The sequence below is a fragment of the Vipera berus genome, assembly GCF_964194415.1.
Source record: "Vipera berus genome assembly, chromosome: Z".
NCBI classification, from domain to species: domain Eukaryota; kingdom Metazoa; phylum Chordata; class Lepidosauria; order Squamata; family Viperidae; genus Vipera; species Vipera berus.
The window spans coordinates 132,457,769-132,474,416 of record NC_138205.1 but is presented as its reverse complement, the minus strand read 5'-3'; the positions used below and the strand labels follow the sequence as shown (position 1 = coordinate 132,474,416).

Below are 16,648 nucleotides of genomic sequence, written 5' to 3'. Positions count from 1 at the left end.
CTGATATTCTGTTATTCTGCTACTCAGTTATTCTGCTATTCTGTAATTCTGTAATTCTGCTACTGATATTGTTATATTGTTATTCTGCTATTCTATTAATTCTGCTATTCTGTTATTCTACTATTCAGTTATTCTGCTATTCGGTTATTCTTTTATTCTACTATTCTGCTGTTCTGCTACTGATGTTGTTATTCTGCTATTCTATTTATTCTGCTATTCTGTTATTCTACTATTCTGTTATTCTGCTATTCTGTTATTCCGCTTGTCTGTTATTCAGTTGTTCTACTCTTCTGCTATTCTGTTACTGTTATTCTGCTACTCTGTTATTCTGTTACTGTTATTCTTATTCTGATGTTCTGTTATTCTATTATTCTGCTATTCTGTTCTGCTATTCTGCTATTCAGTTATTCTGCTATTCTATTATTCTGCTATTCTGTTGTTCTGCTATTCAGTTATTCTGCTATTCTATTGTTCTGCTATTCTGCTATTGTATTATTCTGCTATTCTATTATTCTGCTGTTCTGCTACAGTTATTGTTATATTGTTATTCTGCTATTCTATCTCTTTTGTTATTCTGCTATTCTGTTGTTCAGTTTTTTTGCTATTCTGTTATTCTTTTAATCTGCTAGTCTGTTATTCTGCTAGTCTGTTATTCAGTTGTTCTACTGTTCTGCTATTCTGTTACTGTTATTCTGTTATTCTGCTATTCTGTTACTGTTACTGTTGTTCTGATATTCTGTTATTCTGCTACTCAGTTATCCTGCTATTCTGTAATTCTGTCATTCTGCTGTTCTGCTTCTGTTATTGTTATATTGTTATTCTGCTGTTCTATTTATTCTGCTATCCTGTTATTCTGCTATTCATTTATTCTACTCTTCTGCTGTTCTGCTACTGTTATTGTTATATTGTTATTCTGCTATTCTATTTATTCTGCTATCCTGTTATTCTGCAATTCTGTTCTTTTAATCTGCTTGTCTGTTATTCAGTTGTTCTACTCTTCTGCTGTTCTGTTACTGTTATTCTGCTACTCTGCTACTCTGTTATTCTGTTACTGTTGTTCGTATTCTGATATTCTTTTTTTCTGCCAGTCTGTTAGTCTGTTCTTGTTATTCTGCTCTTCTGCTCGTCTGCTCCGCTGTTATTCCGTCATCCTGTTATTCCACAGTGGCAAATTTGGGGTGCTTAAAAAAAGGGGGGAACAATCCATTTTTGGGAACAAGGGGAGTGCTCCAGAGCCACACAAATCATTCTTTCTTTTTGTACACTACAATCCCCGCTTAATTGCGCGCGAGGCAGAAGCACCCTGGATTTTCCGGTTGGGGGAATCGAGCCGCCCTCAAGGCATGCTCCGTCTTCAGCACCTGGTATTTTTTTGTCCACCCCCCCCAGCACCTGCCAGAACGGCTCCTTCGCCTGCCCGGAGGAGAAGTGTCCATCTTACGGCGAGTGGTCAGTGTGGAGCCCGTGTTCCGCCACGTGCGGAGGGGGCACGACGCTGAGGCATCGGCCCTGCCACGAGAGCCTGCACGGAGTGCCTTGTGAAGCCGAATCCATGGAAGAAGGCGCACACTGTAACTCCCAGCCCTGTCCAGGTAACTCCCAGCCCTGTCCCCCCACCTCACCCCGGCTACTACTCCCCATGCAGAATGCCCCAAAAGCACCCCATTCAGGGGGAAGGTTGGTTAGTCCCCAACTTACGACGGCTCGCTTAGCGGCCGTTCAAAGGCGCTGAAAAAAAGAAGGAACTCGCAAATGATGTAACACACTTAACGACCGTTCTCGCATTTCCCACAATCGGCACGCTCAGAATCCGGACGCTTGGCCACCGACTCATATTTAGGATGGTTGCAGTGCCCGTGTGCCCGTGTGCGTGTGTGTGTGTGTGTGTGTGTGTGTGTGTGTGTGTGTGTGTGAAGTGACCAGCAAACTCCGTCTGGAAAGCTGGATTCACTTAACGTCCGTGTGGCTAACTTAGGAACAGCGGGAATTTGCCGAGCCAACTGTGGCAAGGAAGGTAGTAAGAAGGGGGGGGAACCTCGCTGGACAAGCTGTCTCGCTTAGCGACAAAATTGTCGGGCTCACTTGTGGTCATAAAGTCGAGGACTGCATGTGATTTGAATTTTTTTAGTCAGATAATAAGAATAAGAATAAGAATAAATAAATAAATAAATAAATAAATAAATAAATAAATAAATAAATAATAAATAAATAAATAAATAAATAAACCTTTATTGTCAAAGTACAACATGTGTACATTGAGATTAGCTGAAGAAGAGGAAGAGGAAGAGGAAGAAGAAGAAGAAGAAAGAAAAAGAAAGGGAAAGAAGAAGAAGAAAAAAGAAAGAAATAGAAAAAGAGGAAGGGGAGGAGGGAGAGGAGGAGGAGGAGAAGAAGAAGAAGAAGAAGAAGAAGTTGGAAGGGACCTTAGAGGTCATCTAGTCCAACCCCCTGCTCAGGCAAACATTGCGAAGGAAAGCAAAAAAAAATATCCCCAGCTGGGCTATTGTGGTATAGTCCTTCCCAGCCGCCCCCTCCCCCCTGCTGCTAAGTGAATCCTCACCGTTGTCAAGTGGAGTTCGTCGCAAAAAAGGGGACGCCGCGAGCGTCGTAACTCGTGAGTCAAACGGTCCAGCCTCCGAATTGTGGACGGCCGCGATGGCCGTTCAGTGCGAAAAGGCATCCTTGGTTTCCGCCGCGCACTCCCGCTTTGAACGGTCGCTCAACGAAACGTCGTAAAGCGAGGACTGACTCCGGGTTCCTGTGGAGCAGGACCTCTCCGGCTTCACCCCTCCCAGAGGGGTTTAGGATGCAACTCCATTTGGGACGAGAAACCCTCCTCCCCTTCGGAAGAGGCGGGGTCCTTCCGCTCCTGACCCCCAACTTTGGGGGCGATTCCCCCTCCAGCCAAAGCAATGAGGGGGGTCACCCTGCTAACCTTCCCTCCCCCCGTCTCCCCACAGCTGGCTGCCTGTTGAGCGACTGGACGGTCTGGAGCCCCTGCAGCGCCAGCTGCGGCGGCGGGGTGTCCGAGAGGCGCCGCGGGCCGCTCTCCCCTCCGGGAGACCCCTGCCCATCCCCACTCCTGCAGCACCGGCTCTGCCACACGCAGAATTGCACGCCAGGTGAGCCCCTTGCGCCCGGTCGGGAAACGGAGCTGGCTTTGATATATCCAGGCCGGGAAACGGTTGGTGAAAAGAGCGGTCGGGGTGAGGGGGTTAGAGCAGAGCTGGGTATTTTCACACACACACACACACACACACCCATCACGTGTGGCCCTGGGGCGTGAGGTCGTTTGCGAATTAGAAATGCATTTAAATCGGTAATAAGGTGCAGGAGAAGAAGCCGAGTCCCGATCTGTCTCGGCACAGTCCCTTTTCCCTTCTGCGGCAGACCGGCGCCCTCATGTGGCCGCCCTGGGGAAAATTCATTGAACACTCCTCGGTTTTAGAGGGTCAAGGTTAGGGGTTTAGGGGTAAGAAGAAAAGTAAGGTTAGGGAGATACGGTTGGGGGTGAGGGGGGCTAGGGTTAGGGTTACGGGGTCACGGTTGAAGTAAGGTTAGGGGATTAAAAAATTAGGGATGGGGGGGTTAGGATTAGGGGATTAGAGGGGTAGGAGCTGAGGGTTGAAGGGAAGGTAGGAGTGAATTTAGGAGGTGCGCTTGCTGCGACGTGAGCGCCGCACACCGCCGCACACTAGTGGGAGAAGGGGCTGCGTGATTGTGGGAATGTGCGCTCACCGTGACGTGAGCACCTGCACGATGCCGCGACGCTAGTGGGAGTGGCAGGTGCGTGAGTGGGGGGAATGTACTCTCTCCACGATGTGAGCGCCGCACGACGACGCGACGCTAGTGGGAGTGGCGGGTGCGTGAGTGGGGGGAATGTGCGCTCTCCACGATGTGAGCGCTGCACGATGCCGCGACACTAGTGGGAGTGGCGGGTGCGTGATTGTGGGAATGTGCGCTCGCCGTGATGTGAGCACCTGCACGATGCCGCGACGCTAGTGGGAGTGGCGGGTGTGTGAGTGGGTGGAATGTGCGCTCTCCACGATGTGAGCGCCACACGACGACGCGACCCTAGTGGGAGTGGCGGGTGCGTGATTGTGGGAATGTGTGCTCACCGTGATGTGAGCACCTGCACAATGCTGCGACGCTACTGGGCGTGGCGGGTGCGCGAGTGAGGGGAATGTGTGCTCACTGCGATGTGAGCGCTGCCCGACGCGGCGACGCTAGTGGGAGTTGCGGGTGCACGAGTGAGGGGAATGTGTGCTCTCCACGATGTGAGTGCCACACGACGCTGCTACACTAGTGGGAGTAGGGGGTGCGCGAGTATGGGAAATGTGCACTCGCCGAGACGTAAACACCCGCACAATGCCGCAACGCTAGTGGGAGTAGGGGGTGCACGAGTAGGGGGAATGTGCGCTTGCCGCGACGTGAGTGCTGTACAATGCCACGACACTAGTGGGTATGGGGGTTGCGTGAATGGGAGGAATGTGCGCTCGCTGCGACGTGAGCGCCCGCACAATGCTGCGATTCTAGTGGAAGTAGGGGGTGCATGAGTAGGGGGAATGTGCGGGCACCGCGAGATGAGCACCACACGCCGCGACGCTAGTGGGAATGGGTGGTGCACAATTGGGAGGAATGTGCACTCGCCGTGATGCGAGTGCCTGCACGACCCCGTGATGTCAGTGAGAGTGGGGTGCTAGTGAGGACACGCGCATGCACTGACCAGCCACTCACATGGCACAGTGGCCAACAACCCACAGCCCAGGATTGGGCCATGGAATACAGGTTGGGAACCCCCGATTCAGGGGATTATGGTTAGGGGGTTAGAGGTTTCGGAGTTTAAAGTTATGGGGATGGTCTAAGGAGTTATGGTTAGAAGAGTAGGGGTTTATGGTTGGAGGGGGCGTCTTCCCAGCTATCAGCAACTGGGGACAGTCTCTCTACCCACCCACTGCCCTTCCTTCCCAGAATGCCCTGGGACTCAAGTCTACCACGACTGTGCCAACACCTGCCCGCACACCTGTTCGGACCTGCGCCCGGAAACTCAGTGTCTGCAAGAGGAATGCCGGCCCGGCTGCATCTGCCCACCTGGCCAGGTGAGGGTCTTGCTCCCCACCAAGCCCCACCCACCCCCAAAGGGCCCCGCCCCTTTTTAGCTACAGCAGACTTGTCTCCACCTTAACCACTTGAAGAGGTCAGGACTTCAACTCCCAGAATTCTTCAGCTAGCAATGCAGGCTGCAGAACTCTGGGAGTTGCAGTCCAGACCTGTTAAAGTGACCCAGGTGGAGAAACATTGCTCGCCTGGGGGATTCTGGGAATTGAAGTCCAGGCCTCTTAAAGAGACCCAGGTTGAACAACATTGCTCAAATTGGGAATTTTGGGAGTTGAAGTCCAGGCCTCTTAAAGAGACAGATTGGGAAACTTTGCTCAGCTGTGGAATTCTGGGAGTTGAAGTCCAGGCCTCTTAAAGTTACTCAGGTTGAAAAACATTGCTCAGTGGGGGAATTCTGGGAGTTGAGACTCAGGTTGGGAAACGTTCAACTGGGGGATTCTGGGAGTTGTAGTCCAGACTACTTAAAGTGGGCCAGGTTGAAAAACATTGCTTAACTGTGGAATTTTGGGAGTTGAAGTCCAGGCCTCTTAAACCGGCCCAGCTTGAGAAACATTGCTCAACTGTGGAATTCTGGGAGTTGAAGTCTAGGCCTCTTAAAGTTGCTCAGGTTGAAAACCGTTGCGCCATTGGGGAATTCTGGGAGTTGAGACCCAGGTTGGGAAACGTTCAACTGGGGGATTCTGGGAGTTGTAGTCAAGACTACTTAAAGTGGGCCAGGTTGAAAAACATTGCTCAACTGTGGAATTCTGGGAGTTGAAGTCGAGGCCTCTTAAAGTTATGTTGAGATACGTTGCTCAACTGTGGAATTCTGGAAGTTGAAGCCCAGGCCTCTTAAAGAGACCCAGATTGGGTAAAGTTCAACTGAGGGATTCTGGGAGTTGTAGTCCAGACCCCTGCAAGTGGCCCAGGTTGAGAAACACCGGTCTGCTATCCCACAGGTACTGCAGGATGGGCTGTGTGTTCCCCCAGAAGAGTGCCGCTGCGTGATTGGCCAGGTGCCCGCCTCGCCCTGGGCTGCCAACTTATCCGAGGCTGAGCGCGCCCAGGAACATGCGCCGGGGAGTACTTTCCAACACGAATGCAACAGCTGGTGAGTGCTCAGAGGGCCCCCATTGGATGACCAGGGAGAAGAGGGGAAGGGAGTCGTTTTGCCCCATTTTACGACCTTTCCTGCCACCGTCGTTAAGCGAGTCGCCCGGTCATTAAGAGAGTCACCCAGTTGTTAAGGGAATCTGGCTTCCCCCCATGCCTTGGCTTGTTGGAAGGTCGCCAAAGGGGATGGCGTGATCCCCCACCCCACCCCCCCTGGAACGCTGCAACCGTCATAAACGCGAGTCGGTTGCCGAGCATCTTGAATTCAGATCCCGCGACTACGGGGATGTGTCAATGGTCGTATGAGCGTGACAAAGGGTCCCTGGCTGACTGGAGGATGCTGGGAGTCGAAGTCCAGACCTTTCCCCAGTGCCCGAGGCCGAGAAACGTCGCTCAACTTCGCTCGCTGGGGGAATTCTGGGATGTCATCAAGGGGCCCGCGTTTTTAACGTGGAACGGTCACTTAAGGGACTGCTGTAACTTGAGGACTGCCTCGGTTCTCATTTTGCCGCAACCCTGTGAGGGAGGTTAGGCTAAAAAAAAAAAAAAAAACCACCAAGATGCCTCCTTCATGAGGACCAGAACCCTGCGGTGACGGGCTCTTCTCTTCTTTTTTGGCCCTGCAGCGTCTGCCGGAGGGGGGTCTTCGCCTGCACCCAGGAGATCTGTGATGGTAAGAGGGGGAGCTGGAGGGGCTTCGAGTGCGGCCTCTGGGCGCGCGCAGAGAGCACGCCCCCCCCGCAAGCTGCCGGCCTCCGTCTCGAGGATGGCAACTCCAGGATAGCTCTGTTTAGGGAAGGTCTCTGCCCACTTTGGGACTGTCCGCATGCCCTCTAGGTGCCCCTGTGCCCGGGCACTACCGCAGTGGCAGCGGGCACCGCGTGGTGGCAGCCTGCTGGGAGTGTGAGGAGGGAGGCCCTATGTACTCTCTGAGTAAACAGCTAGGAGCAGACCCGGAGCGGTTGAGTCACTCGGTCCAAGGAAAACCAATAGTTGTTTTGGGGGATGTGATGATGATGATGATGATGATGATGATGATGACGATCCTATTTACCGCTCGGTGTATCTCCCCATCCATCCATCTCTCTACCTCTCTGTGTCCATCTCTCTCTCTCCATTCATCTATCCATCTCTTTATCATCTATCTATCATCTCTGTCTGCTTATATTTGTCCATTCATTCATTCATCCATCCGTCCATCTCTGTACATACCTATCTGTCTGTCTGTCTGTCTTTCATCTTTCTCTCCATTCATCCATCCATATCTCTATCATCTATCAATCATCTTCCTCTGTCTATTTATATTTGTCCATTCATTTGTTCATCTGTCCATCTCTCTCTCTCTCTCTGTATATCTATCAATCTGTCTCTCTCATCTCTCTCTCTCTCCATCCATCCATCCATATCTCTATCATCTGTTTATCTCCATCTCCCTTTCTCTATTTATATTTCTCCATTCGTCCATCCGTCCATCTCTCTCTCTCTCTCTCTCTGTATACATCTGTCTGCCTGTCTCCATTTCTATCTCTCATCTTACTCTCCATTCATCCATCCATATCTCTATCATCATCTCTTCTCTGTCTATTTATATTCGTTCGTTCATTCATTCATTCATTCATTCATTCATCTCTCTCTGTGTATACATCTATCTGTCTCATATCTCTCTCTCTCCATCTTTTTTCCTTTTTTCTTTCTTTCTTTTCCTTCCTTTCTTTTTCTTTCTTTCTTCCTTCCTTCCTATTTTTCTATCATCTATCACCATCCATCCCTTTTCTCTATCTCTATCCATCATCTATCTGTCTGTCCGTCCATCCATCCATCCATCCATGTCTTTTTGTCATCTGTCTGTCTGTCTGTCTGTCTGTCTGTCTGTCTGTCTGTCTGTCTGTCTATCTATCTATCTATCTATCTATCTATCTATCTATCTATCTATCATCTACCTATCTACCTATCTATCTTATGTCTATCAATCATCTATGTTATCTGTATCTATCATCTATCTATCTTCTATGTATCTATATATCTATCTAATATATATATCACCTATTTTATATCTATCTATCTATCTTCTGTCTGTCTATCTGTCTATTTATCAATCAATCATCTATTTATCTATCTTATCTGTCTCTATCATCTATCTATCTTCTATGTATCTATCTTGTCTGTCTATATCTATCTATCTAATATATATATATCACCTATTTTATATCTATCTATCTTCTGTCTGTCTATCTGTCTATTTATCAATCAATCATCTATTTATCTATCTTATCTGTCTCTATCATCTATCTATCTTCTATGTATCTATCTTGTCTGTCTATATCTATCTATCTAATATATATATCACCTATTTTATATCTATCTATCTATCTTCTGTCTGTCTATCTGTCTATTTATCAATCAATCATCTATTTATCTATCTTATCTGTCTCTATCAATCATCTATCTTATCTGTCTACCTATCAATCATTTATCTTATCTGTCTGTATCTATCATCTATCTATCAATCATCTATCTCTTGTCTGTGTCTATCTTATCTATCTAATATATATATATATATATATATATATATATATATATATATATATATATATATATATATATATATATATATATATATATATATATATATATATATATATATATAATCACCTATTATCTATCTATCTATCTATCTATCTATCTATCTATCTATCTATCTATCTATTTATCTATCTATCTATCTATCTATCTATTTATCTATCTATCTATCTATCTATCTATCTATCTATCTATCTATCTTCTGTCTGTCTGTCTATTTATCAATCAATCAATCATCTATTTATCTTATCTGTCTGTCTATCAATCATCTATCTACCTATCTACCTACCTACCTACATTATCTATCTATCTATCTATCTATCTATCTATCTATCTATCTATCTATCTATCTATCTATCATCTATCTATCTATCTATCTATCTATCATCTCTCTCTCTCTCTCTCTCTCTCTCTCTCTCTCTCTCTCTCTCTCTCTCTCTCTCTCTCTCTCTCTTCTATATCTATCATCTAATTTCTCTCTCTCTCTCTCTCTCTCTCTCCCCTTCACCCGGCTTCTCCCTTCCCCAGTGCCCTGCACGTGGTCCGTCTGGTCTCCGTGGTCCCCGTGCCCTGTGACCTGCGGCACCGGAGAGCGGCTGTCCAGGCGGCACTGGGTCCAGCCGCACATGTACAACGGGACTGAATGCGAGGGGCCGTCGGTGCGCAGGGCACCCTGCTCCCTCCCGGATTGTGGTGAGTCTGCCTGCCTCTGGGCAAAGGGAGAAAGGAAGGGGTGGGCTTTTCCAGAAGAAACTGGATTACCATCTGTCTGAAATAGGGTAGGGTCTCCTCTTTGGGCTGGGGGTTGGACTACATGACCTAGAAGGTCCCTTCCAACTCTGTGATTCTGTTCTATTCTGTTCTGTTCTGTTCTGTTCCGTTCCGTTCTCTTCTATATTCACTTCTGTAGTCTATTCTATTCTGCATTTTATTATTCTATTCTATTCTATTCTATTCTATTCTATTCTATTCTATTCTATTCTATTCTATTCTATTCTTCTGTTCTGTTTGTTCTGTTCTGTTCTGTTCCGTTCCGTTCCATTCCATTCTATAACATACCATTCCATATTCTATTCTATTCTGCATTTTATTATTCTATTCTATGCTGTTCCGTTCTGTTCTGTTCTGTTTTGTTGTTCCGTTCTGTTCCATTCCATTCCATTCTATTCTGCACTTTATTATTCTATTCTATTCTATTCTATTATTTTGTTCTGTTCTGTTCTGTTCCGTTCCGTTCCGTTCCGTTCCATTCCATTCCATTCCATTCCATTCTATTCTATTCTATTCTATTCTATTCTATTCTATTATTCTGTTCTGTTCTGTTCTGTTCTGTCCTATTCCGTTCCATTCCATTCCATTCTATTCTATTCTATTATTCTGTTCTGTTCCGTTCTATTCTGTTCCCTTCCATTCAGTTCCGTTATGTTCCATTCCATTCCATTCTATTCTATTCTTTTGTTCTGTTCTGTTCTGTTCCGTTCCGTTCTGTTTGGTTCTTCTCTACTCTACTCTATTCTATCCCATCCCATCCCATCCCATCCTATATTCTCTTCTCTTCTCTTCTCTTCTCTTCTCTTCTCTTCTCTTCTCTTCTCTTCTCTTCTCTTCTCTTCTCATCTATTCTTAATTCCATTCTGTTCTGTTCTGTACTGTTCTGTTCTGTTCTTCTGAATCCCTGGCTCTGATCCTCTTGGCCTGATTTTTCCCCTGCTCTAGCCTGTCCAGAGGGCGAACAGCGGCGCCCTGCCCACCTGCCGAGCCTTTGCGAACGCAACTGCCGTCAGATCTACGAGGACCTGCCCCAAAACTGCAGCTCGTGGGCGCCGACACGGGATGGCTGCACCTGTCAGCCCGGGTACTATCGCAACAGCAGCGGGCACTGCGTGGTGGCGGCCCACTGCGAGTGCGAGGAGGGAGGTCAGGAGTACTCGGTGAGTGAATGGCTGGAGGGACACGGTTACTCGGTCCAGGGAAAACTCAGAGCCGTTTCGGGGACGTGGAGGATGATGATGATGATGATGATGATGATGATGATGATGATGATAAGATCCTGTCTTCTACTCAGTCTATCTCGCCATCCATCCATCTCTTTATCTCTGTCTGTCTCTACATCCATCTCGCTCTCTCCATTCGTCCATCCATATCTCTATCGCCTGTGTCATCTCCATCTCACTAAATCTGTCCATTTAGATTTGTCCATTCATGCATCCATTTCTCTCTCTCTGTGTATAAATCTGTCTAGCATCTATCTGACTGTCATCTGTTATATATCTGTCCATCTATATTTATCCAGCTACCCATCCATCAATCTGTCTCTCTATCCATTATACCTATACCTATATCTGTCTGTCTGTCTGTCTGTCTGTCTATCTATCTATCTATCTATCTATCTATCTATCTATCTATCTATCTATCTTTTTGTCATTAGTAAATTATCATTTATGGTATATTTATCCATCTATTTTCATCTATTCATTTCTCTATATACATTAATTCACCCCATCACCCCATCTTTTCTATTTATATCAATCCTTTCATCCATCCATCCATCCATCCATATCTATCTATCTATCTATCTATCTATCTATCTATCTATCTATCTATCTATCTATCTATCTATCTATCTCATCTATCTCATCTATCTATCTATCTATCTATCTATCTATCTATCTATCTATCTATCAATCATCTCCCTCTTTCCCTCACTATCTATATCTCTCCATCATCTCTCTCTTTCGCTCTCTCTTTCTATCTATCATCTTTCTCTCCCTCTCTCTCTCCCTCCCTCTCTCTCCCCCTCCCTCCCTCTCTCTCTCTGTCTTTCTCTCTCTGTGTCTCTTTCTATCTGTCTGTCTGGCTGTCTATCTGTCCATATCTATCCATCATGTCTCTTTCTCTCTCTCTCTCTCTGTCACACACACACACACACACACACACACACACACACACGTAGCTAGGTGTGTGTGTGTTTGTTTGTGCACGGGCATGTATGTTTGTGTGTGTGTGTGAGAGAGAGAGAGAGACAAAGAGACGTATGTATCTTTATTTATCATCTAATAATCTACGTCTCTCATTTCCCAATCGCTCGATTTCTATCCATCCGTCCATCCGTCCATTCATCCATCCATCCAGGACCTTCCTTTGAACCCTTTCTTCCCCCCCACCCTCAAAGGGATGGAGAAGAGCCCCCTCCCCATCACCCCTGGGGGGGTAAAAAGCCCCTCCCCTGGGAAACTTCACCCACCCACCCCCTTTTTTCCTCCCTCTCTCCCTCTCTCTCTCTCTCTCTCTCTCTCTCTCTCTCTCTCTCTCTCTCTCTCTCTCTCTTTCCACCTTGCCCCCCCCCACCCCCCCAACAGGCCGGAGCGGAATGGACCCAGGGCTGTGACGTCTGTCGCTGTGTGAACGGCAGGGCCTTGTGTCAGACCCACTGCCTGCCCCTCGTTTGCCCCGAGGTACTCCTCCACCCATCGTCCTGTTCTCTCCTTGGAAAGCTCAAAAGAGCTTCCGGGTGTGTGTGTGTGTGTGTGTGTAAGGGTGGGGGTGGGGGGACCGGGGCCCCCCGTCCCCTGCGGATCTCCGGGGCCCGGAGGCCAAATTCTCTTTTGATCAGGGGCCAAAGGTCTGAAGGCCGGCTCCGGGTTCGAGTCCTGCTCTCCCACCCACCCACCCACTTTCTCTCGCTCTCTCTTCGGTCCTCAGGGCGAGGCGAAGGTGCAGGATCCGGCCTCTTGCTGCCCCGTCTGCCGCAAGGAGTCGCTGGGTAGGTGGCGGGTCTGGGGGGAGCAGTGGGGAGGGGGGGCTTGTGGGGAGGGGGCAGCCTCGGCTGCAGGGTAGTGGGGTGGGTGGGTGGGAGTGAAGGTCCGGAGAGAAGCCGGGCCCTGGGACAGGACTTCTGGGATTCGGGGGGGGGGAATGGGGGGGAGGGAACTTTTGTCCTTGCTGGAAGCTTTCCAGAAGAGACTGGAGTGCCCTCGGGTGGGAAACGGGGTAGGGTCTCCTGCTTGGGCGGGGGGTTGGACTAGATGTCCTCGAAGGTCCCTTCCAACTCTTTGATTCTATTCTATTCTATTCTATTCTATTCTATTCTATTCTATTCTATTCTATTCTATTCTATTCTATTCTATTCTATTCTATTCTATATTCTGTATTCTATTCTATATTCTACATTCCATTCTATATACTATATCCTAAATTCTATTCTATTCTATTCTATATTCTATTCTATATTCTATACTCCATTCTATATACTATATCCTAAATTCTATTCTATTCTATTGTATATTCTATTCTATTGTATATTCTGTATTCTATTCTATATTCTATATTCCATTCTATATACTATATCCTAAATTCTATTCTATTCTATATTCTGTATTCTATTCTATATTCTATATTCTATTCTATTCTATATTCTATATTCCATTCTATATACTATATCCTAAATTCTATTCTATTTTCTATTCTATTCTATTCTATTCTATTCTATTCTATTCTATTCTATTCTATTCTATTCTATTCTGTTCTGTTCTGTTCTATTCTATATTCTATTCTATTGCATTCTATTCTATTCTATTTGTTCTATATTCTATTCTATTCTACTATTCTATTCTACTATTCTATTCTATACTGTATTCTATATTCTATTCTATTCTATATTCTATTCTATTTTCTCTTCTCTTCTTTATTCTATTCTATTCTATTTTCTATTCTATATTCTATTCTATTCTATAGTCTATTCTATATTCTATTCTATTGTATATTCTATTGTATATTCTATATTCTATATTCTATATTCTATATTCTATATTCTATATTCTATATTCTATATTCTATATTCTATATTCTATATTCTATATTCTATGCTATACTATATTCTATTTTATTCTATTCCTATTCTATTCTATTCATGAAGCTGCAAATGAGGCAGCCAAAGGAAGACCCACTTTGGGAGGGGTGAGGAGCTTATCAGCGTCCTTGCAACCCCCAGTAATTGGGAGACAGGAACAAGATCAGAAAGTCACCTGAGAAGGGAGTGGGGGGGGCTGTTGTCTGTTTATATACGGTCCCTTCTAGCACTAATGAGGTTACCTACTTGGGTCATGAAACATCTGCAAGGAAACCATCCAATTCCGGGAGCACCAAGGACCCCACAGTCCTCCTCCTCCTCCTCCTCCTCCTCCTCTCGGCAAATCCCCTAGCCCTGATGACGTTCCCTAGCTGGGTCATGAAACATCTGCAAGAAAAACCACCCAGTCCTGGTGGACTGGGAAAGACCCAGAAACTTGTGCCAAGGGAAAGCTGTGGCCTTGCCACAAGGTCCTCACCCCCCCAGACACTCCCCCAACACACACACACAGAAAGTGAACCAGATAAAAGCGCAAACACACACACACACACACAGAGACAGACCTGCCTCCCTGCCTCCGTCCAGCCCCGCGGTGGGAATCTCCGCAGGGCAGTCAAAATCGGCTATTTTGACGGCGAGCGCGGAGGTCAGGGCGTCCGATCCCGGATGCTTCCTGGGCCCCGCCCGTCCTCCATTTTGGAGGGGTGGGGTGGGTTGGCCCGTTCTGAATCCAGTCCCACCGGGGTGCCCGGTCTCTCCTGAACCCAGGCCATTCAACTTTTCCTTTGCCCCGTAGCTGGACCTCATCCCCACTGCCAGCACTTCACGGAGCGTCGGAACATTACCAAGGGGCCCTGCTTTTTGGCGGGCGTGGAGGTGGGCTTCTGCAAAGGGCAGTGCGCCTCCCACACCAACGTCATCCCGGAGGTAAGACAGATCTGGAATCCCCACCCCCACCACCCCCACCACCCTGGCATTCCTGGCCACGGGGCCCCAAAGATGCTTCCTCCGGTCGGCCAACTTCTCCGGGAGTCCCGTTCCCCCCACACACACCACCCCCGGAATAACCCACGTCCGGCTCGGCGGTTGCAGGAGCCGTACCTGCAGACCATTTGCGACTGCTGCAGCTACCGCCTGGATCCGGTCAGCCCGGTGCGCATCTTGAACCTGCGGTGCCCGGGGGGCGAGACGGAGCCCGTGGTCCTGCCGGTCATCCACGGGTGCGAATGCAGCAGCTGCCAAGGTAAGGTATCCATTGGGTCTCTAAGAGGGCGGAAAAAGGGCCCCGGGAGCCAGGCTGATACTCCTGGGAGGAAGAGAGGGGGGAAATAGCCCTTTCTCTCCCGTGAGGAACCAACCCTCAGATACACAATCGAGTTTCCGGTTATTCCGGAAGCTCGATTTAACAATCACAGCCCATGTACCATTAGGCACAATCTCTAGGTCAGGTCCGGCATGGACAAAGAGACATACTCTCTTAAGTTACAAGTTTTTCCAGATCTGAGCAGAGGCATACTCTCTTAAGTTACACGTTTCTTCAGATCTGAGCAAAGACAGACTCTCTTAAGTTACGCATTTATTCAGATCTGAACAGAGGCATACTCTCTTAAGTTATGTGTTTCTTCAGATCTGAGCAAAGAGAGACTCTCTTAAGTTACACGTTTATTCAAATCTGAGCAGAAAGGCATACTCACGTTACAAGTTTTTTCAGATTTGAGAGACATACTCTCTTAAGTTACGCGTTTCTTCAGATCTAAGCAGAGACATGCTCTCTTAAGTTACGCATTTATTCAGATCTGAGCAGAGACATGCTCTCTTAAGTTATGCATTTATTCAGATCTGAGCAGACAGACTCTTAAGTTACGCATTTATTCAGATCTGAGCAGAGACAGACTCTCTTAAGTTATGCATTTATTCAGATCTGAACAGACATACTGTCTTGTTACACATTTATTCAGATCTGAGCAGAGGCATGCTCTCTTAAGTTACGCGTTTCTTCAGATCTGAGTAAAGAGACATACTCAACTCACAGTTTTTTTTCAGATCTGAGACATACTCTCTTAAGTTACACATTTCTTCAGATCTGAGCAGAGACAGACTCTCTTAAGTTACGTGTTTATTCAGATCTGAGCAGAGGCACGCTCTCTTAAGTTACACGTTTCTTCAGATCTGAATAAAGAGACATGCTCTCTTAAGTTACGCATTTATTCAGATCTGAACAGAGGCATACTCTCTTAAGTTACACGTTTCTTCAGATCTGAGCAAAGAGACAGACTCTCTTAAGTTACGCATTTATTCAGATCTGAACAGAGGCATACTCTCTTAAGTTACGCGTTTATTCAGATCTGAGCAAAGAGACATACTCAACTTACAGTTTTTTTCAGATCTGAGAGACATACTCTCTTAAGTTACACGTTTCTTCAGATCTGAGCAGAGACAGACTCTCTTAAGTTACGCATTTATTCAGATCTGAACAGAGGCATACTCTCTTAAGTTACGTGTTTATTCAGATCTGAACAGACATACTGTCTTAAGTTGCACATTTATTCAGATCTGAGCAGAGGCACGCTCTCTTAAGTTACATGTTTATTCAGATCTGAACATACATACTGTCTTGTTACACGTTTATTCAGATCTGAGCAGAGACACGCTCTCTTAATTTACTCATTTATTCAGATCTGAGCAAAGAGACATACTCAACTTACAGGTTTTTTCAGATCTGAGAGACATACTCTCGTAAGTTACACGTTTCTTCAGATCTGAGCAAAGAGACAGACTCTTAAGTTATGCATTTATTCAGATCTGAGCAGAGGCATACTCTCTTAAGTTACGTGTTTATTCAGATCTGAACAGACATACTGTCTTAAGTTACACGTTTCCTCAGATCTGAGCAGACAGGCTCTCTTAAGTTACGCATTTATTCAGAACTGAATAGAGGCATGCTCTCTTAAGTTACGCGTTTCTTCAGATCTGAGCAAAGAGACATACTCAACTTACAGGTTTTTTCAG

At 46.5% G+C, this 16,648-nt stretch overlaps 1 protein-coding gene across 1 annotated transcript in view; it reads left to right on the top strand.

Moving 5' to 3' along the window:
• Positions 1–16,648, top strand: part of LOC308679056 (SCO-spondin-like) — a gene marked incomplete at its 5' end in the record, with an annotated part of 188,318 nt that overhangs the window by 169,137 nt on the left and 2,533 nt on the right. Inside the window, 12 exons of the mRNA XM_081346291.1 lie at positions 1,390–1,592; positions 2,961–3,122; positions 4,972–5,099; positions 6,057–6,208; positions 6,837–7,009; positions 7,048–7,217; positions 9,144–9,483; positions 10,507–11,555; positions 12,150–12,245; positions 12,493–12,553; positions 14,436–14,566; positions 14,732–14,882. Coding sequence (XP_081202417.1) covers positions 1,390–1,592; positions 2,961–3,122; positions 4,972–5,099; positions 6,057–6,208; positions 6,837–7,009; positions 7,048–7,217; positions 9,144–9,483; positions 10,507–11,555; positions 12,150–12,245; positions 12,493–12,553; positions 14,436–14,566; positions 14,732–14,882 — 2,816 coding nt within the window. The remainder of the gene's footprint in view (positions 1–1,389; positions 1,593–2,960; positions 3,123–4,971; positions 5,100–6,056; positions 6,209–6,836; positions 7,010–7,047; positions 7,218–9,143; positions 9,484–10,506; positions 11,556–12,149; positions 12,246–12,492; positions 12,554–14,435; positions 14,567–14,731; positions 14,883–16,648) is intronic.